Source organism: Aquarana catesbeiana, linkage group LG01 (genome assembly GCF_042186555.1).
Source record: "Aquarana catesbeiana isolate 2022-GZ linkage group LG01, ASM4218655v1, whole genome shotgun sequence".
NCBI classification, from domain to species: Eukaryota; Metazoa; Chordata; class Amphibia; order Anura; family Ranidae; genus Aquarana; species Aquarana catesbeiana.
The window spans coordinates 72,600,459-72,623,024 of NC_133324.1; the positions used below are offsets into that span (position 1 = coordinate 72,600,459).

The following is a 22,566-nucleotide window of genomic DNA, read 5'->3' on the forward strand; positions in this document are numbered from 1 at the left end:
AGGGAGGGGCCGTGTTGTGGTGATGCCATGTGAGGGAGGGGCCCCTGTTGTGGTGATGCCATCTGGGGGAGGGGCCATGTTGTGATGATGCCATGTGAGGGAGGGGCTTTGTTTGGGTACTGATGCCATTTGAGGGAGGGGCCCGTGTTGTGGTGATGCCATTTGAGGGAGGGGCCCGTGTTGTGGTGATGCCATTTGAGGGAGGGGCCCGTGTTGTGGTGATGCCATCTGAGGGAGGGGCCGTGTTGTGGTGATGCCATCTGAGGGAAGGGCCGTGTTGTGGTGATGCCATAGGAAGGAGGGGCCGTGTTGTGGTGATGCCATCTTAGGGAGGGGCCCCTGTTGTGGTGATGCCATCTGAGGGAGGGGCCCGTGTTGTGGTGATGCCATCTGGGGGATGGGCCATGTTGTGGTGATGCCATGTGAGGGAGGGGCTTTGTTTGGGTACTGATGCAATGTGAGGGAGGGGCCGTGTTGTGGTGATGCCATGTGAGGGAGGGGCCCCTGTTGTGGTGATGCCATCTGGGGGAGGGGCCATGTTGTGATGATGCCATGTGAGGGAGGGGCTTTGTTTGGGTACTGATGCCATTTGAGGGAGGGGCCCGTGTTGTGGTGATGCCATAGGAAGGAGGGGCCCGTGTTGTGGTGATGCCATTTGAGGGAGGGGCCGTGTTGTGGTGATGCCATGTGAGGGAGGGGCTTTGTTTGGGTACTGATGCCATTTGAGGGAGGGGCCCGTGTTGTGGTGATGCCATAGGAAGGAGGGGCCCGTGTTGTGGTGATGCCATTTGAGGGAGGGGCCCGTGTTGTGGTGATGCCATCTGAGGGAGGGGCCCGTGTTGTGGTGATGCCATAGGAAGGAGGGGCCCCTGGCACAGACATTCCTGGGGGAGCCCTGTGTATGAGGCGGCTCCTCCTCGGTCGGGCCCTCTCTCTCTCCCTTTCTCTTTCTGTATAACATGAGGGAGGCCGGCCCCGCCATAGTCAGGGTGCTCTCCCCTCCGTCCGCCGTGTCTCAGTGACAGCCGGGTGCACAGTGTGTGTGTGGATGAGGATTATCTGTCCTCCTCTCCTCCTCTCTCTCCTCACTCCCCGTCCTCCTCCATCATCTGAGGGATGAGAGTGTACAAGATGGTGCGGGTGGCGAGTGTTCTGGGTCTGGTGATGCTGAGTGTCGCCCTCCTCATCCTCTCCCTCATCTCCTACGTCTCCCTCAAGAAGGACAACATCTTTACCACCCCCAAGTACGCCGGGCCCGGGGGCCCCCGAATGTACATGTTCCACGCCGGATTCAGGTGAGGGGGATGGGCGAGGGGTTCGGGGTGTATGGCGGGAATGGGGGGGCTCATCTGTGTTCTGGGGGGGGGGGGTGGACGGATCTGCGCAGGCGCACTGGGCTCCGTGGGTACTGAGGGGCCCCTCGGGTCCTCATTGTGTCACATTTTCACCCTCATGGTGTCACCTAGCAACAGGCTCTGCTGTGTCACCGGACACTGCTACCCACAGAGGAGCCAGGGACATGGAGGAGAACCAGGGACATAGAGGAGAGCCAGGGACATAGAGGAGAGCCAGGGACATAGAGGAGAGCCAGGGACATAGAGGAGAGCCAGGGACATAGAGAGGAGATCCAGGGACATAGAGAGAGAGGAGCCAGGGACATGGAGGAGAACCAGGGACATAGAGGAGAGCCAGGGACATAGAGGAGAGCCAGGGACATAGAGAGGAGAGCCAGGGACATAGAGAGGAGATCCAGGGACATAGAGAGAGAGGAGCCAGGGACATGGAGGAGAACCAGGGACATAGAGGAGAGCCAGGGACATAGAGGAGAGCCAGGGACATAGAGAGGAGAGCCAGGGACATAGAGAGGAGATCCAGGGACATAGAGAGAGAGGAGCCAGGGACATGGAGGAGAGCCAGGGACATAGAGGAGAGCCAGGGACATGGAGGAGAGCAAGGGACATAGAGAGGAGAGCCAGGGACATAGAGGAGAGCCAGGGACATAGAGAGAGAAGAGCCAGGGACATAGAGAGAGAAGAGCCAGGGACATGGAGGAGGGCCAGGGACATAGAGAGGAGCCAGGGACATAGAGAGGAGCCAGGGACATAGAGAGGAGAGCCAGGGACATAGAGAGGAGCCAGGGACATAGAGAGGAGCCAGGGACATAGAGGAGAGCCAGGGACATAGAGAGGAGATCCAGGGACATGGAGGAGAACCAGGGACATAGAGGAGAGCCAGGGACATAGAGGAGAGCCAGGGACATAGAGGAGAGCCAGGGACATAGAGAGGAGATCCAGGGACATAGAGAGGAGAGCCAGGGACATAGAGAGGAGATCCAGGGACATAGAGAGAGAGGAGCCAGGGACATGGAGGAGAACCAGGGACATAGAGGAGAGCCAGGGACATAGAGGAGAGCCAGGGACATAGAGAGGAGAGCCAGGGACATAGAGAGGAGATCCAGGGACATAGAGAGAGAGGAGCCAGGGACATGGAGGAGAGCCAGGGACATAGAGGAGAGCCAGGGACATGGAGGAGAGCAAGGGACATAGAGAGGAGAGCCAGGGACATAGAGGAGAGCCAGGGACATAGAGAGAGAAGAGCCAGGGACATAGAGAGAGAAGAGCCAGGGACATGGAGGAGGGCCAGGGACATAGAGAGGAGCCAGGGACATAGAGAGGAGCCAGGGACATAGAGAGGAGAGCCAGGGACATAGAGAGGAGCCAGGGACATAGAGAGGAGCCAGGGACATAGAGAGGAGAGCCAGGGACATAGAGAGGAGCCAGGGACATAGAGAGAAGAGCCAGGGACATAGAGAGGAGAACCAGGGGCATAGAGGAGAGCCAGGGGCATAGAGAAGAGCCAGTGACATGGAGGAGGGCCAGGGACATAGAGAGGAGCCAGGGACATAGAGAGAAGAGCCAGGGACATAGAGAGGAGAACCAGGGACATAGAGGAGAGCCAGGGACATAGAGGGGAGCCAGGGACATAGAGAGAGGAGAGCCAGGGACATAGAGAGGAGAGCCAGGGACATAGAGAGGAGAGCCAGTGACATAGAGGAGAGCCAGTGACATAGAGAGGAGCCAGAGACATAGAGAGGAGAGCCAGGGACATAGAGAGGAGAGCCAGGGACATAGAGGAGAGCCAGGGACATAGAGGAGAGCCAGGGACATAGAGAGGAGCCAGGGACATAGAGAGGAGCCAGGGACATAGAGGAGAGCCAGGGACATAGAGAGGAGAGCCAGGGACATAGAGAGAGAGGAGCCAGGGACATAGAGAGAGAAGAGCCAGGGACATGGAGGAGGGCCAGGGACATAGAGGAGAGCCAGGGACATAGAGAGGAGCCAGGGACATAGAGAGGAGCCAGGGACATAGAGGAGAGCCAGGGTCATAGAGGAGAGCCAGGGACATAGAGGAGAGCCAGGGACATAGAGAGGAGCCAGGGATATAGAGAGAAGAGCCAGGGACATAGAGAGGAGAGCCAGGGACATAGAGGAGAGCCAGGGACATAGAGAGGAGCCAGGGACATAGAGAGGAGCCAGGGACATAGAGGAGAGCCAGGGACATAGAGAGAGAGGAGCCAGGGACATAGAGAGAGAAGAGCCAGGGACATGGAGGAGAGCCAGGGACATAGAGGAGAGCCAGGGACATAGAGAGGAGCCAGGGACATAGAGAGGAGCCAGGGACATAGAGAGAGAGGAGCCAGGGACATAGAGGAGAGCCAGGGACATAGAGGAGAGCCAGGGACATAGAGAGGAGCCAGGGACATAGAGGAGAGCCAGGGACATAGAGAGAGAGGAGCCAGGGACATAGAGAGAGAAGAGCCAGGGACATGGAGGAGAGCCAGGGACATAGAGAGGAGCCAGGGACATAGAGAGGAGCCAGGGACATAGAGAGAGAGGAGCCAGGGACATAGAGGAGAGCCAGGGACATAGAGACAGGAGCCAGGGACATAGAGGAGAGCCAGGGACATAGAGAGGAGCCAGGGACATAGAGAGAGGAGCCAGGGACATAGAGAGAGGAGCCAGGGACATAGAGGAGAGCCAGGGACATAGAGAGGAGCCAGGGACATAGAGAGGAGCTAGGGACATAGAGGAGAGCCAGGGACATAGAGAGAGGAGCCAGGGACATAGAGGAGAGCCAGGGACATAGAGGAGAGTCAGGGACATAGAGAGGAGCCAGGGACACAGAGAGTGAGGAGCCAGGGACATAGAGAGGAGCCAGGGACATAGAGGAGAGAGGAGCCAGGGACATAGAGAGGAGCCAGGGACATAGAGAGAATAGCCAGGGACATAGAGAGGTGCCAGGGACCTAGAGGATTCAGGGACATAGAGAGTAGCCAGAGACATAGAGAGATGAGCCAGGGACAGAGAGATAAGCCAGGGACATAGAGAGGTGCCAGGGACATAGAGGATCCAGGGACATACAGAGAAGCCAGGGACATAGAGAGAGGAGCCAGAGACATAGAGATAGGAGCCAGAGACATAGTGAGAGGATCCAGGGACATAGAGAGGAGCCAGGGACATAGACAGAGGATCCAGGGACATAGAGAGAGGATCCAGGGACATAGAGAGAGGATCCAGGGACATAGAGAGGAGCCAGGGACATAGAGAGAGGATCCAGGGACATAGAGAGGAGCCAGGGACATAGAGAGAGGATCCAGGGACATAGAGAGAGGAGAGCCAGGGACATAGAGAGAGTAGAGCCCGGGACATAGAGTGAGGAGCCAGGGACATAGAGAGAGGAGCCAGGGACATAGAGAGAGGATCCAGGGACATAGAGAGAGGATCCAGGGACATAGAGAGGATCCAGGGACATAGAGAGAGGATCCAGGGACATAGAGAGAGGATCCAGGGACATAGAGAGGAGCCAGGGACATAGAGAGAGGAGAGCCAGGGACATAGAGTGAGGAGCCAGGGACATAGAGAGGAGCCAGGGACATAGAGAGAGGAGCCAGGGACATAGAGAGAGAAGAGCCAGGGACATAGAGAGAAGAGCCAGGGACATAGGGAGGAGCCAGGGACATAGAGAGAGGATCCAGGAACATAGAGAGGAGCCAGGGACATAGAGAGGAGCCAGGGACATAGAGAGGAGCCAGGGACATAGAGAGAGAAGAGCCAGGGACATAGAGAGAGAAGAGCCAGGGACATAGAGAGAGGAGCCAGGGACATAGAGAGAGGATTCAGGAACATAGAGAGGAGCCAGGGACATAGAGAGGAGCCAGGGACATAGAGAGAGGAGAGCCAGGGACATAGAGTGAGGAGCCAGGGACATAGAGAGGAGCCAGGGACATAGAGAAGAGCCAGGGACATAGAGAGGATCCATGAATATAGAGAGAAGCCAGAGACATATAGAGAGAGGAGCCAGGTAGATATCGCGGGGGAGTAGCCAGGTCCATGTTGCAGTGCAGCACAATGCATGGTAAGGCAGTGCGGTGTATTGTGGTGTGCGGTGTTGGAAAACATTCTTCAGGTGTGTGGTTTGGTCAGTTCATTTGGGTTGCAGCCCAATCACAGTGAATGTGTAGTTACATAATAGGTGAAGTTAAAAAAAAAGACACAAGTCCATCAAGTCCAACCTATGTGTGTGATTATATGTCAGTATTACATTACATATCCCTGTATGTTGCGGTCATTCAGGTGATTATCTAATAGTTTCTTGAAGCTATCAATGCTCCCCGCTGAGACCACCGCCTGTGGAAGGGAATTCCACATCCTTGCCGCTCTTACAGTAAAGAACCCTCTATGTAGTTTAAGGTTAAACCTCTTTTCTTCTAATTTTAATGAGTGGCCACGAGTCTTGTTAAACTCTCTTCTGCGAAAAAGTTTTATCCCTATTGTGGGGTCACCAGTCCGGTATTTGTAAATTGAAATCATATCCCCTCTCAAGCGTCTCTTCTCCAGAGAGAATAAGTTCAGTGCTCGCAAACTTTCCTCATAACTAATATCCTCCAGACCCTTTATTAGCTTTGTTGCTCTTCTTTGTACTCGCTCCATTTCCAGTACATCCTTCCTGAGGACTGGTGCCCAGAACTGGACAGCATACTCCAGGTGCGGCCGGACCAGAGTCTTGTAGAGCGGGAGAATTATCGTTTTATCTCTGGAGTTGATCTCCTTTTTAATGCCAATATTCTGTTTGCTTTGTTAGCAGCAGCTTGGCATTGCATGCCATTGCTGAGCCTATCATCTACTAGGACCCCCAGGTCCTTTTCCATCCTAGATTCCCCCAGAGGTTCTCCCCCCAGTGCATAGATTGCATTCATATTTTTGCCACCCAAATGCATTATTTTACATTTTTCTACATTGAACCTCGTTTGCCATGTAGTTGCCCACTCCATTAATTTGTTCAGATCTTTTTGCAAGGTTTCCACATCCTGCGGAGAAGTTATTGCCCTGCTTAGCTTAGTATCGTCTGCAAATACAGAGATTGAACTGTTTATCCCATCCTCCAGGTCGTTTATGAACAAATTAAATAGGATTGGTCCCAGCACAGAACCCTGGGGGACCCCACTACCCACCCCTGACCATTCTGAGTACTCCCCATTTATCACCACCCTCTGAACACGCCCTTGTAGCCAGTTTTCAATCCATGTACTCACCCTATGGTCCACGCCAATGGACCTTATTTTGTACAGTAAACGTTTATGGGGAACTGTGTCAAATGCTTTTGCAAAATCCAGATACACCACGTCTACGGGCCTTCCTTTATCTAGATGGCAACTCACCTCCTCATAGAAGGTTAATAGATTGGTTTGGCAAGAACGATTCTTCATGAATCCATGCTGATTACTGCAATAACACAATGTACAGTTAGGCCCCATTCATTCCCACTCACTTTTTTTTGGTCGTGTTTCCACGTATCTTGCACAGGGCAGCCCGTTCTCTTTGGAGTGGATTGCCCTGAACATGACAAACATGCCAAAAAAGCTCCTACAACCTTTTCAGGCATGGAGCATTGTGCGTTAATTCAACACGCGTTTGTCACACACCAAAACGCCCATCTGCTAACCAGGCTTTTGATGTAATTTTAGCGTCATTGGGAATCGCATTCTGCTTCGCTTTGATGTGAATGGGGTCTAATGTGTGACACAAAGAATGTGAAGGGTTCATCATACACCTGGCCGTCCAAAGGCTAACTACTCTCCGGGGACACGTGGCCACTCCGTACCGCCGCCGTTAGAAAATGAGTTTGTGTGTCGGGGGTTGTATAAAGCTCCCACACACAAAGACATAAGTGCCGAACCAACACGATCTGCATTTGGCGCATACCTCTGTGCGCATACTTTACCCAATTCACAACCCCATACCGCCCTCTCTTCTCATGCATCTGATAGGGTGTCTGTACGCGGCAGCTGCGGCTCCCAGCAGAGTCATGACGTGGACTCTGTAGGGACCAGTGTATGAAGACTTATGCAGCACACAGGAATGGAGGAGTGGGAATTGGCCCGGCCCATGCGCTAAAGAGCTTGTAGGTTATTACAATGCATCACACTGTTTACATTTTTTTTTCTTTTTTTTTTTTAACTTTATTGAAGTATCACAGAATGACACTCCATACAAGCCTATGCACTGCAGCCACTCAACCACAGCTCACCTACTGCGTTATATTGTGAAAAGAGCACATCAAGAACGTTGCTTTCCATGTGCTCCTGCGTGAACACTGCTTGGATCTGATTTGGTGTAAACGGGGACATTAAAGCAGTCCTTCACCCCAAAAACCAAATGATTTGCACCTCCCTCCCAAAACAACATACATTTTGGACTTGTTTTGGACTTTTTTGTGCTTCTGTTGCCTAGGTGAGGTTGCACTTAATTTCACGCATGTGCAGATGTGCCCAGCCTTCAGGACCTGCAGTACATTTGCACATCCGTGGGATTTCCCGCATACATGTGCAAATACAATGCTGTTTTGGAGATCTCGGACCTATGTTGTGTACACATGCATGGGGAAAGTGGGCCCGTGTGTAAAATGTGCCAGAGGTCCCGAAGGCTGAGCAGAGCCCTTCAGCACATAGGCACACATGCCTGACTTTTAAAGATGGGGGCGGAGGAGAAGGGGCTAGCATTACCGGGTCTAAAGTTCCTCTTTAATGTTCCCCCGGGCTTTGCCATTTGCCGATGTTTACAGAAACCGCTACCAAATGTGAAAATCTCAGCTGTAAACAGCTGACCAATGTATAACCACATCGATTGGCTTTGGGATTGTCTAGGTGGCATCAGTTTGAGAGATTTTCAGAATCTTTCAGAATTCACTGACAGGTACCAAACCAACCTGATCAGTTTCAGGTTGGTTTGGTATTCCTATAGATTTACATGGGAAAGCTAAACCCACTTGAAGTGAGCAAAAGCCTTCGACAACGGCCTTCAGTCTGCCTAGGCTGTGCACCTTGGGGAAAAACGCATTTAACTTTTTGCTGCCCATGTAACAAATATACTATATTGTCAAAAGTATTGGGACGCCTGCCTTTACGCACACATGAAATTTAATGGCATCCCAGTCTTAGTCCGTAGGGTTCAATATTGCGTTGGCCCACCCTTTGCAGCTATAACAGCTTCAACTCTTCTGGGAAGGCTGTCCACAAGGTTTAGGAGTGTGTCTATGGGAATGTTTGATCATTCATCCAGAAGCGCATTTGTGAGGTCAGGCACTGATGTTGGATCAGAAGTCCTGGCTCGCAGTCTTCGCTCTAATTCATCCCAAAGGTGTTCTATCGGGGGAAGGTGCAAGCCAGTCAGGTTCCTCCACCCCAAACTCGCTCATCCATGTCTTCATGGACCTTGCTTTGTGCACTGGTCCAAATCATTTGGTGGAGGAGGGGATTATGGTGTGGGGTTGTTTTTCAGGGGTTGGGCTTGGCCCCTTAGTTCCAGTGAAAGGAACACTTAAGGCGTCAGTATACCAAGACATTTTGGACAATTTAATGCTCCCAACTTTGTGGGAACAGTTTGGGGATGGCTCCTTCCTGTTCCAACATGACTACGCTCCAGTGCACAAAGCAAGGTCCATAAAGTGTCATGACTGATGAATTGCCCTATGTCCATCATCTAGCTTGTCTCTATTCACTGAAGGGACAAGATAACTTGTTCCCAGGACACAGTGTCCAGTGCATGCCTCGACCTTTCTCTGTGTTGCATTACAAATGTAGGAGAAGGTTACATAGTTACATAGTAGGTGAGGTTGAAAAAAGACACAAGTCCATCAAGTCCAACCTATGTATGTGATTATGTGTCAGTATTACATTACATATCCCTGTATATTGCGGTCATTCAGGTGATTATCTAATAGTTTCTTGAAGCTATCAATGCTCCCCGCTGAGACCACCGCCTGTGGAAGGGAATTCCACATCCTTGCCGCTCTTACAGTAAAGAACTCTCTACGTAGTTTAAGGTTAAACCTCTTTTCTTCTAATTGTAATGAGTGGCCACGAGTCTTATTAAACTCTCTTCTGCGAAAAAGTTTTATCCCTATTGTGTGGTCACCAGTACAGTATTTGTAAATTGAAATCATATCCCCTCTCAAGCGTCTCTTCTCCAGAGAGAATAAGTTCAGTGCTCGCAACCTTTCCTCATAACTAAGATCCTCCAGACCCTTTATTAGCTTTGTTGCCCTTCTTTGTACTCGCTCCATTTCCAGTACGTCCCTCCTGAGGACTGGTGCCCAGAACTGGACAGCATACTCCAGGTGCGGGCGGACCAGAGTCTTGTAGAGCGGGAGAATAGAGGTGATGAAACAAATCCCTTCTTTTAATTTCTGTTGGTTTGGGCTGTGTCAGATCGAATTACTCTTAAGCTCTCACCAGCAGAGCAATGGACTGAGAGACCCATGGATTGTGGGATATGTAGTTTCTTCACAGGAAGCGTCAGTATCTAGACCAGCGTTTCTCAACTCCAGTCCTCAAGAGGCCCCAACAGGTCATGTTTTCAGGCCCTCCATTATTTTGCACAGGTGATTTTGATCAGTTTCACTGCCTTAGTAATTACCACAGCCGTTTCATCTGAGGGAAATCCTGAAAATCCTGTAATGACTGCATTTCAAATCGTTCAATGGACATATATTAATCTGCTTCTCGTTTGTATTCACAGTGCCAACAGTTTAATTTTTAACAGGCGAGAAACATCATAACCTTTCAATTTATCGTCTGTTGGGTAGAATTTCCCCACCCTGTTCCTTCGATTTTTCTTGGCTCAAAAACTTCACAACCGATTTTCGATCTGTTCCCATTAACTGGACGAAAAATGAACGAAACTGTCCAAATGACAGATTTTCTAATGATTTTTTGTCTAGTGCAAGCATGTCCAAAGTCCGGCCCGCGGGCCAATTGCGGCCCGTGGTCCAGTTTCATACGGCCCCACATGTAATTTGGATATATATATCTTTTGTGGCCCCCAACTAATCCTTGAGTGCCGCGCGGCGTTCGTGGATTCGTTGGGGGGCCACAAATGATATATACTGTATTTATCATTCCTCGGAGGGGACGGGGGGGGGGGCGGGACGAGTGCCGTCAGATTACATATAGGAGAATCTCCTGTTTACTCGGCGGCCTCTGTAATAGGAAGTCCCGTCTCCTGGGCTGGCATTGAATGACTGTTCTTTTTCCTGAAACCTCCCTCTTAAAGTGAAGGTGCGTGTTATACTCCGATAAATACGGTATATCCAAATACCACGCCTGAGCTCATCCTTAGACTCTTCACCACACACAGCCACAAAGGCAAAATAATTCTTGTTGGGCAGTGTATTAGTTCATTTGCATTTCATTTCAATGGTTCAAAGAATGTCAGGCAAAATGGTCGTCCCTCACGCATGTTCACTTCATCAAATCCGGCCCTCTTTGAAAAAAGTTTGGACACCCCTGGTCTAGTGTGTGGGCACTATAACTCTGCTATAGGCTGTTTGTACAGGGCAACCAATGACACCCAGAAACTACATCATCAGTGTACATCTTATGTAGATAAAAAAAAAATACAAGGTGCAGATAGAAAGGTTTATAACAGGGGTGCCCCCCCCCCCCCCCACTGATGTGCCCAGTGGCCTCCTGCTCTGGGATGGCGGGTCCACAAAGCCAGATCGCGGGCTCCCCGTTGTTGAGAATGGAGCCGTTGGTCGAGGAAGAATGCGTCTGCAGTAGAGAACAGAGCTGATACTAAATGCATTCAGCCTGAGACAGTAACAGCCGGCGATGCCTGCAGGGGGATTCCTGAAGTGAAGATTGAGGTCAGTTTTTAAATAAAATCAAATAGCAATGGGCATATCTGTTGTCTGCTTTCAAACTGATCTGCGGGTGCAGCACAGTGCTGGTTACTTGCACTGAGCCATAGACTTCTGTTATTACCTGTGGGTTTGGTGCGCTTTCTGAAAGTGCACCACACCTGCAGGATATAATAGGAGTCTATGGCAAAGTGCAGCTAACCCGCAGGAAAGCCAGAGGTGCACTATGGTGCAGGTACACCCCAGCGCATGAGCGCATGAGTGCAGCCTAAGGCCCCTTCTACATAATCAGTTCGATCGGTTGCGCCTGGTTGTTTTTCAGGCGGACCCAATCAAGGACCCTCCATTCACCTCTATGGTGGACTTGTGTCTGTTTATACTAAAGATGCACCGAAATTTCGGTGGCCAAGACATTTTGGCTGAAAAATGTGTTTTTCTGCATTTTGCCAATAAAGAAAAAGGTGCCGATAATGGCACTGAAAATGCATGCGATTTTGACGCACTTTTACTGTGCTGGTGTGTTTTCATAGGTCATGTGACTCAAAAAAAGCATAAAAAATGTAACAGGTGTGTTATTGATGCGTTTTTGCTGTGTTTTCAATGCATTTCAACTGTGAGGTGCGTTTTTGGTGCTTTTTTTTTTTTAACTGACCAAAAATGCAGCAAGCAATATTTTTAATCAGGGTGGATTTGATTTAAATCAAGTTGATTTATATCATGATTTAAATCACTAGTAAAAAGGCTTGATTTAAATCAACTCGATTTAAATCATCATTTTTAAAGTGCAACTGTCATCTCTGTCCCCCTCCGGCTCCTCCTCTGACCCGCTGTTGACTCACCGACAGTCCCATTCACTTTAATGGGACGGCTGGTTATGCGGCAGTGACACAACAAGGTGAGGGACGTGACGTCAGCATTTGAGTGGATGCCCGCTAACAGGCGCTGCCATGATGGATCCGAAATAAAAGGTGCTTTTTAAATGTAAGGACTTATTCTTGTTGGTAGTTAGAATCTTTAATATTTCCAAACAAAATGAAGGTTTCCTATTTAGAATAATAAGCTGTCAGGTTAGTAAAGCAGCGATATCAGAACTGATTCACTCATACAGTTTGTAGTGTACATAGATTTGCAAAACAATGGGATAAAGGAATATTCCTGAACTTTGTTTTATCTCATGGTTACTGTGAAATTGTGTGAATGCATCAATGCAGGGCATGTTATCTCAGCTTGTAAAGCTTGGATTCATTGAATGAGTTTACAAAACGTGTAAATATTGCGGAATATACAGCCTCATGCTACATAACTAAGCTCCGTTTCATGCTGAATAAACAAAATTATTATTGTATCCTAAATAGAAAACTATCGTTAGATAGATTTTCACTCCAAAAGCATTTTATTAAAATAAATTTGATAAAAATCAATTTAAATCGAAAAAAATCAGATTTAACCACTTGCCGAGCAGCCGCCGCATTTTTACTGTGGCAGAATGGCACGGCTGGGCGAAACGACGTTATGTTACGTCGCTTCGCCCTGTGGCCACTAGGGGCGCGCGCGCCCACTGCTCACCCCCGGAGCCGATGCGAGTGCCCGGTGGGCACGATGACCGTCGGGCTCCCGCGATCGCTCGTGACACAGCGAGAACGTGGGATCTGTGTGTGTAAATACACAGATCCCGGTTCTTTGAGGGGAGAAGAGACTGATTGTCTGTTCATACAAAGTATGAACAGCGATCTGTCATCTCCCCTAGACAGTCCCATCCCCCCTTCAGTTTTAACACAGAGAGGGGACACAGTTAACCCCTTGATCGCCCCCTAGCGTTAACCCCTCCCTCCAGTGACATTTTTACAGTAATCAGTGCATTTTTATAGCACTGATCACTGTATTAATGCCAACGGTTCCAAAAATGTTTCAAAAGTTTCCGAAGTGTCCGCCATAATGTCGCAGTCCCGATAAAAATACAGTGTGACATAAAATACTGCAGCGATCACCATTTTATTCTCTAGGGTCTCTGCTAAAAAAAAAAAAATGTCTAATGTTTGTGCGTTCTAAGTAATTTTCTAGCAAAAAATCCAGATTTTAACTTGTAAGCATCAAATGTCAGAAAAAGGCTTAGGCACGAAGGACTTAATTAAAAAGTTGAATATAATACATTTATATATAAAAATCGATATATTTTCTAAAAACTGTCATTTTTTGGTTTTCGGCAAAGTGAATCCTGCATTTTCGCTCTCGGCACCAAAATTTCCATTCTGAGCACCTCTAGTTTACATCCGCCTACCTCCAATCCGATCTGCTAAAAAAAAATAATAGGGGATCCGTCCCCTTCTGGGCGGATCAGATTGGAGGGCTTATAGAGTAGAGTGGGCTGTGTCCATGTCCGCTCTACATATGCAGGGTGGGCAAGGACCTGTTATCCGCCCTCTCCGCTCATGGTGGCCAGCGACCGCTTAGCAAGTCGCTTAAGTGGCCCTCCTCAAAAGGTTGGGCACCTCCTGATTTATAATGTCTCTTCTGAGTTTATAAGCGTTGAACAGCCGTGCTCATTGCATGTGTTATCCTCAGGGACTGTATAGTGCATGGAGAGCACTGGCATGAATACTGCTGGTAGATTAGACCTTCCTGTGGTCCATTTATTACCCATAATTAACATTCTAGTACCTTTTTTTTTTCCTATGAATCAACAGACGTGCCTTTTTCAACCAATGTAACTGCGTTAGGAAAGATAGGTGCTGCTTTCCTGCAATTGACGATCATTTGAGACACACATCAAACACATGTTACCATTCATGTTTGCTTTTCTTTTCTTTGGGTGCGGCAGATCCTATTGAGATGCGTTTACATTGCATGCAATGCAGGACAGATTAGAGCTGCACGATTAATCATTAAGAATCGAGATTGCTATTCTTTCCCCCTTGTGATCTTAACAAAGCATTTTCCTGATTCTATGCAGAGAGTTCTATGCTCAAGCCAACAGCTGTCAAAAAAAAAAAAAAACAGGCAGTCTGCCAAGTTTCACAACATTCCTCAGCCGCTGAGCTAACTATAAACATTGTAACATTCTGTTCTTTAGATCAAAGGGATGAACTTTGGTCTGTAAATCAGGGAAGTTTAACCACTTAGGCCCCTTTCACACTACCGCCACTTCAAAGTCACGTGATTTTGCCACGACTTTACTGCGATTTTGCAGGAATGCCGGTGTAAACTTGAGGTCTATGGACCTCAACTCGCATCAAAGTTGGACCAAAGTAGTACAGGGGCTACTTTGAAGTTGGTGCGACTTGAAGTTGCACAGATATGAATGGTACTCATCGGAAATCATGGGTTTGCAGTCCCAAGCCGCAGGACAAGTCGCATAAGTGTGAAAGGGGCCTTAAAGACTAAACGTTTTTCTGAAACTTGTTGGTTTCAAGTTAAAATCATTATTTTTTTTTCATTATTTTTTGCTAAAAAATGACTTAGAACCCCCAAACATATATATATATATATATATATATATATATATATTAAGCAGAGGCCCTAGAGAATAAAATGGTGATTGTTGCAATATTTTTAGGTCACACTGTATTTGCACAGTGTGACTTAAAAAAAATACACTTTAATGAATTAAAAAAAAAAACTAAACAGTAAAGTTAGCCCAATTTTCTTGTATAATGTGAAAGGTGATGTTACGCCGTGAGAATCGTGATCTTTATCCTAAGCAAAAAAATCGTGATTCTCATTTTTCCCAGAATCGTGCAGCTCTAGGTCAGATGCATCTTTTTTTTATTGCATTTTGTAATCACACCCAATGCGCCGGAGCATAGGCTTACTGATCATCTCTCCCATGATAAATGGAAAAAGTGTTGTCATAAGAGGTGGACAAATGACTTATTGCCCCAGGGACCAGAGAGATGAGGTGACCTGTCAGTGTGGTAGATGGAAATCACTCAGAGATGGTCAGAATAAGGAATCGGCCTGATTACCGCAGATCACCTGGGCTACTCTGTGAGGACACCAGCACAGCGGTCCATGTCAGTGAGGTTTTAAGATTAAACTACACAGACAGTTTTTTAGTAGCTTACCTACTAATAAAATCTACAGGGGTCCTGGTCGGGATTGATCTATAGGAGAACAGTGTTTTTTCGTTTTGTTGCTTTTTTGTTGACAGATTTGCTCAGCTATCTCTGAGGGTGTACAATGCACTGTGTTTACCACAGCCAAATTGCCAGAAGCATCTCTGCGCTTTAGGGTGACATGACTGTATGAGCAGCGACTCATTCACACCGACGTCAAAAGAGCAGCATAGAGATGTGTACAGGGTATAGCTTTGTACATGGCAGTATAGAAGTCTATGGGCTCATTCACACAGCTGTGCCTGGCAGCATAATGTTGCGCTGCATTAAGCAGAATTAAAAAATAAAAGCTGAGTCTAATGCCGCGTACACACGGGCGGACTTTTCAACCGGACTGGTCCGACGGACCGAATCCGGCGGACAATCTGACCGTGTGTGGGCTTCATCGGACCTTCAGCGGACTTTTTCTGTCGAAAGTCTGATGGACTTTAGATTGGAAACATGCTTCAAATCTTTACGTTGTAACTCCGTCGGACCCAGTTCCTATTGAGAAATCCGCTCGTCTGTATGCTAGTCCGACGGACAAAAACCGACACTAGGGCAGCTATTGGCTACTGGCTGTCAACTTCCTTATTTTAGTCCGGTCGTACGTCATCACGAACGAATCCGTCGGACTTTGGTGTGATCGTGTGAAGGCAAGTCCGTTCATTGGGAAAGCCCGTTGGAAGTCCGACGAAAGTCCGTCGGATAGTCCGTCAGACCAGTTCGGTCGAAAAGTCCGCTCGTGTGTACACGGCATTAAGCTGTAATTTTTGCATTATTTACACCTGTACGCATTGTTACAAGTTGGGGGTTGTTTAACTCAATGGTAGTGCATAACAGTGAGTCTTCTCTAATCCACTTCAGATGTGCTACTTAGGGCTTTTTCTGCCCATTTTTATTTAAACCACTCAAAAATTGAACTTCCGCTTTTCGGAATCCCAACTCCCCCCCCCCCCCCCCCCCATGGTGTCACATTTGACACCTTTCAGGGGGCAGGGGGGGCAGATACCTGTGTAATCCAGGTATTTGCTCCCACTTCCGGGCATAGATAGCCGCAGTATCTGTGGACCTCTATGCCATGCTGGCCCCTCCTCTGTCCCCCCCCCTCCCCCGCACTGTCTTCTGGGAGACACACAGGTCCCAGAAGACAGCAGGGACCAGTGGGATCACGCTGCATGCGCAGTAGGGAACCAGGCTGTGAAGCCGCAAGGCTTCACTTCCTGATTCCCTTACTGAAGATGGCGGTGCCTCCCCCCGAGAGCCGAGGGACAGATCGGCTTTGGGTGCCAACATCGCGGGTGCCCTGGACAGGTAAGTGTCCATATTTTGAAAGTCAGCAGCTGCAGTATTTGTAGCTGCTGACTTTTTAAAAAAAAAAAATTTGGCCAAACTCTGCTTTAAAACAGAAAGAAAGTTTACAAATGAATAGCTTCCCACACAGGGGTTTCCATCATCATTGTAACTTGCACAGCAAAAATACTTTTGCCTCAACTGTGCAGCAGCTGTCCCTTCAGTGTGAATGGTCCCTAATAGTTTAAACTTTACTGGTGGAAAGGACTGGACATGCCACAAACTATAAATGTGATTGGACAGTAGTAATGTGAAAGGTAAAGTACATTGATTTAGAGTAAAAATTGGTACAAATAAAATTATCATGACTTCCACTTTAACTGCTTGCTGATCCACCACAGTCCATATACTGCGGCGGGGGTACACATGCAGGCACCGTAACGTACGTGTACGTCATGTGCCTTCTCCGGGTTTAGGAGCGCGCTGCATCCCCACCATGACCACTGTGTCCACCGGACACAGCAAATTGCGGATCCTGGTACTCGGGGCCCGGTGATCACAGTGTTAACAAAGTTGTTATGAATGAATTATGTGTATGAATGAAGCTGTGTTTCCTATGCTGTAATTGGCCCACAGTTATCACATGGTACCTGGGCCAGTCAGAACACCCTGTACAATGTGAGTAGCTGTAGCCAAGCACAGATCACTAGTGATCACAGCTGTCATGACAGTTGAAAACTTTGCTGTTACAATGATCTTCATTGTAACAGCAAAGTATAAAAAAAAGAATCCCTAATCACACCCCCAGAGTAGTACAGTGTTACTATGGTGACAGTGAACTACTCTGATGAAAGTATGCAAAGAAAAATACAAAAGTAAAAAATAAAAATGTTAAAAAATGAAAAACATTTTTTTTTAAATTAAATAAAAAATTATTTACATTTTTTTTTAACATCAAATCAGTCATGTGATGAGGCTGTACTGCACTGGTGACAGTATGTAAAAATTTTATACAATTTCTTCATTTTAAAAAAAACTCACAATGACTCTTACTAAATGCCTAATGCCGCGTACAAACAATCGGAAATTCCGCCAGCAAAAGTCCGATGTGAGCTTTTGGTCGGAAATCCCGACCGTGTGTATGCTTAATCGGACTTTTGCTGGCGGAATTTCCGCCAAAGATTGAGAGCAGGTTCTCTATTTTTCCATCGGGAAAAGTTCCTATCGGAAATTCTGTTCGTCTGTATGCAATTCCGACGCGCAAAAAAACATGCATGCTCAGAATCAAGTACGAGACGGAAGCACACGGTCTGGATTAGCAGATGGAAACCAAAGGGTGGTGCGCTTCGTATAGAAATTCCCTTTTCTAGTGCCGTCATAGTGTTGTACGTCACCGCGTTCTTGGCGGTCGAAAGATCAGAGAACTTTTGTGTGACCGTGTGTGTGCAAGCCAAGCTTGAGCGGAATCCCGTCGGAAAAACCATCCAAGGTTTTTCCGACGAAAATTTCGATCGTGTGTACGCGGCATTAGACTGTCTACTTTCCAAAAAAGGGGTCATTTGGGGGGTATTTTTACTGTCCTGGCATTTTAGGGCCTCAAGAAATGTGATAGGCTGCCAGTACATCTGAATTAAAGTGAATGAAAAGTCTTGTTTTTCTTTTTTGTTTTAAATAACAAACATGTTATACTCACCTGCTCTGTTGTAGTGGATTTGCACAGAGCAGCCCAGATCCTCCTCTTCTCGGGTCCCTCTTCGGTGCTCCTGGCTCCTCTCTCCTGTCAAGTGCCCCCACAGCAAGCAGCTTACTATGGGGGAACCTGAGCCGAGCTGCAGCTCTGTGTGTCCATTCACACATGGAGCTGCCAATCGGCCCCGCACCCTCTCTCTCCTGATTGGCTAACTGACTTTGAGGAGCAAATGACGCCGTGCTGTGTCTCAGCCAATCAGGAGGTGAGTTCCAGACAGCCGAGGGACTCGTGGACATCGCTGAATAGAGATGGAGCTCAGGTAAGTATTAGGGGGTGCTGGGGCGGCTGCTGCACACAGGTTTTTTTATCTTAATGCATAGAATGCATTAAGATAAAAAAACCTTCTGCCTTAAAAACTCCTTTAGGCTGGATTTAGGCTGGATTCACACCTATGCATTTTTAGTGCTTTTTGCATTTTGCAGATTTGTACTTCAGAACGTGTTCCATAGGAAACCATGTTAAATTGACTGTAGAGCAAATCTGCAAAATGCAAAAAGCACTAAAAATGCATAGGTGTGAATCCAGCCTTACATCAATGCAGTTTTAGTGCTTTTTGCATTTTGCAGATTTACACTACAGTCCATTTAACATGGTTTCCTATGGAACACGTTCTGTAGTGCAAATCTGCAAAATGCAAAAAGCACTAAAAATGCCTAGATGTGAATCCAGCCTTAGACCTGATTCACACCTATGCTAGTTGCAGTTTGCATATTCCAGGTGCATTTTGCGTTTTTCAATGCACTTTTTTGATCCATTGAAGTCTATGGAACCAAAAACCAGAAAAAAGTCCCTGGCCCTTTCCATAAAATGCATAGATGTGAACTACATCCATAGGAAACCATGTTAAATGGACTGTAGTGTGTTTCTGCAAAACTGAAAACGCACTAAAAAATGCATAGGTGTGAACCAGGCCTTAATCAATTTTCTAATATATATGTACCATAGTTTGTAGACACTATAACTTTCCTACAGACTAATTAATATACACTGATTTGGGTTATTTTTTTTACCAAAGACATGTAGCAGATTACATTTTGGCCTAAATTTATGTCAACATTTGATTCTATTGGATATGTTTTATAACAGAATTAGAAATTGTTTTTTTTTTTTTCAAAAATTTCAGCCTTTTTTTGTCTATATTGCAAAAAAAAAAAAACCCAGTGGTGATCAAATACCACCAAAAGAAAGCTCTGTTTGTGTGAAAAAATGATATAAATTAAATTTGTGTACAGTGTTGCATGACCGCGCAATTGCCAGTTAAAGTAGTGCAGTGCTGAACAGCAAAAAAAATGCCCTGGTCATGAAGGGGGGGTAAAACCTTGCGGAGGTCAAGTGGTTAAGTATTTCCCTGCAAAGCATGTGTGCCCACAGAATGTCGAAACTCATGTTCTGTAGTGTACACTATTTAATACACTATTTTAATAATTAAAGCCAGGCTTAATTTAAAATGCCCACAGCCTTTGGCAAAGCACCCACAGCTGCCAAAATGAAACATCCATTTTTATAGTGCTGTCCAAAAGGCTAGAAAAGCTACGAGGGATTCCTTAAAAAGGTCAGCTGTCAGTTGTTCCAGCTGTGAAAATTCAGAGTATTGTGTACAGCTAAACCCTTCCCAAACATGCTTCGCCTGTAGATTTCCAGCAGTGATTACTTTACCGGCAGCGCAGCAAATCTGGCCTTCAGTGCTGCCTCAGGTTTCGCTCACACCGTCACTTCATCCCCCAGAGACAGCATCCTGCCTTACTGGGACGCACACACATCATCTCAGATGCTGCTATTTCATTTACCTGAAAGAGGAAAGAGCGCAACTCTCCTATGTGTTGCCCCCCCTCTCCCCCCCCTAGCAGCGTTCTCAACTTGGGTTCATCGGAAGCCTAGGATTCCTCCAGAATTTGCTAGGGGGTTCCTTGAGCCATAAGTTACATAGTAGGTGAGGTTGAAAAAAGACACAAGTCCATCAAGTCCAACCTATGTGTGTGATTATATCTCAGTATTACATTATATATCCCTGTATGTTGCGGTTGTTCAGGTGCTTAATAGTTTCCTGAAACTATCGATGCCCCCCGCTGAGACCACCGCCTGTGTAAGGGAATTCCACATCCTTGCCGCTCTTACAGTAAAGAACCCTCTACGTAGTTTCAGGTTAAACCTCTTTTGTTCTAATTTTAATGAGTGGCCACGAGTCTTGTTAAACTCCCTTCTGCGAAAAAGTTTTATCCCTATTGTGGGGTCACCAGTACGGTATTTGTAAATTGAAATCATATCCCCTCTCAAGCGTCTCTTCTCCAGAGAGAATAAGTTCAGTGCTCGCAACCTTTCCTCATAACTAAGATCCTCCAGACCCTTTATTAGCTTTGTTGCCCTTCTTTGTACTCGCTCCATTTCCAGTACATCCTTCCTGAGGACTGGAGCCCAGAACTGGACAGCATACTCCAGGTGCGGCTGGACCAGAGTCTTGTAGAGTGGGAGAATTATCGTTTTATCTCTGGAGTTGATCCCCCTTTTAATGCATGCCAATATTTTGTTTGCTTTGTTAGCAGCAGCTTGGCATTGCATGCCATTCCTGAGCCTATCATCTACTAGGACCCCCAGGTCCTTTTCCATCCTAGATTCCCCCAGAGGTTCTCCCCCCAGTGTATAGATTGCATTCATATTTTTTCCACCCAAATGCATTATTTTACATTTTTCTACTTTGAACCTTATTTGCCATGTAGTTGCCCACCCCACAAAAGCAATTTCTGCCACTGACACCATTGTTCTTTTTAGCTATCTATAAGAGGGGATCCTTCCTGATGACTACAATTGTAAAGAGCATTTTTTCCCAGTTACCACCAATGTAATAGGGCACCTAACCAATGACCACCAAAATAGCTCTTCACTGACCACCAATGTAGGGGAACATTTTTCCAAGGACCACCAATGGGAACACTACAATTTTCAGTGTCTGCATTTCTGGCTATTATTATTAAAGCGGAGTTCCACCTAAAAATGGAACTTCCACTTTAAGGGAAGGTGACCCCCCCTGACATGCCAGTCATTTTTTTTGGGGGGGGAGCGGAAACCCTCATTTTAGAGGGTTCCATCTCCCACTTCCTCGCGGCACCGGAAGCAAGTTAACCTCTCCCCCCTCTCTCTCGGCAATCATCTGGGACACATCACAGGTCCCAGATGATTGCCCGGCCAGTCACAACGCGCTGCGCGGCTCGCGCATGCGCAGTGCGTGCCCAGCTGTGAAGCCACAGCCGGGCGCCCACAGTGACAATGATGGCGCCGCAGAGAGGAGGGGGGAGACGAGTGGGGCTTCATTCCCCCACATCGCTGTACCCTGGGACATGTAAGTGTCCGATTATTAAAAGTCAGCAGCTGCAGTATTTGTAGTGCTTTTACATTTTTTTTTTTTTTAAGCAGAACTCCGCTTTAATTGTTTTATTATTATTATTAGAGGAAAAAGATATCTCCAAATCTGGAAAGGTTTCTTCATAGTAAGAGCTGTGAAAATTTGGAATAGACTCCCCCAAGAGGTCCTCTGTCCAGCTCATTTGATTGCTTTAAAAATGGCCTGGATACTTTCCTAAATGTAGATAATTTAACTGGATACTAACATTTATAGGTAAAGTTGATCCAGGGAAAATCCGATTGCCTCTCGGATCAGAAAGGATTTTTTTCCCCTGCTGGAACAAATTGGGTCCCACTTTGCTGGGTTTTTCTGCCTTCCTCTGGATCAACTATGGGTATAGGACTAACTATGTAACTATTACAGAATTGTTTTTATATAGAACAGCCCTGGGTATCAAATCATTAAAAGAAAAGTGTGGGATTCGAAAAAAAAATAAACAATTATACTCGCCTAGGTGGATGCAGCATTGATTCCATGTTGCATCTGTGCCCCGCCGTCTCTAAGAAATGAGCGATGAAAGACCACTGATCACTCAGCCAGTGACTGTCAGTTACCGGCTCTCTGCTCTGCTCCTCCAGCGCTCACTAGTGCACTGGGCTGTGGAGGGGGCTGGAGTGAATGGCTCAGGCACTCAGTGGCTCACTGGGAGGATGAGACAGCCGCTAGTCAAGCATCTGGGCAGATCCAGACATTATTGATGGGATCCCTGCAGGCCACGGACCAGCTCTGTGATGTCAGCTGACAGCGGGCTATAGCCTGCTGATGGCTGAATCTGGGTCACAGGAGTGCAGATTTGTGTGACCGTGTTTATGCAAGACAAGTTTGAGCCAACATCC

At 47.3% G+C, this 22,566-nt stretch overlaps 1 protein-coding gene across 2 annotated transcripts in view; it reads left to right on the forward strand.

Moving 5' to 3' along the window:
• The first annotated feature begins 796 nt into the window (after positions 1-796).
• The window catches only part of ST8SIA3 (ST8 alpha-N-acetyl-neuraminide alpha-2,8-sialyltransferase 3), an 83,961-nt gene continuing 62,191 nt past the window's right edge, over positions 797-22,566 (forward strand). For both annotated transcript variants that reach the window (XR_012242858.1, XM_073620240.1), the window contains exon 1: positions 797-1,295. Coding sequence is in view for 1 of the 2 variants with exons in the window: in XM_073620240.1 (XP_073476341.1) it covers positions 1,117-1,295 (179 nt within the window). In the remaining variant the exon portion in view is untranslated. The remainder of the gene's footprint in view (positions 1,296-22,566) is intronic.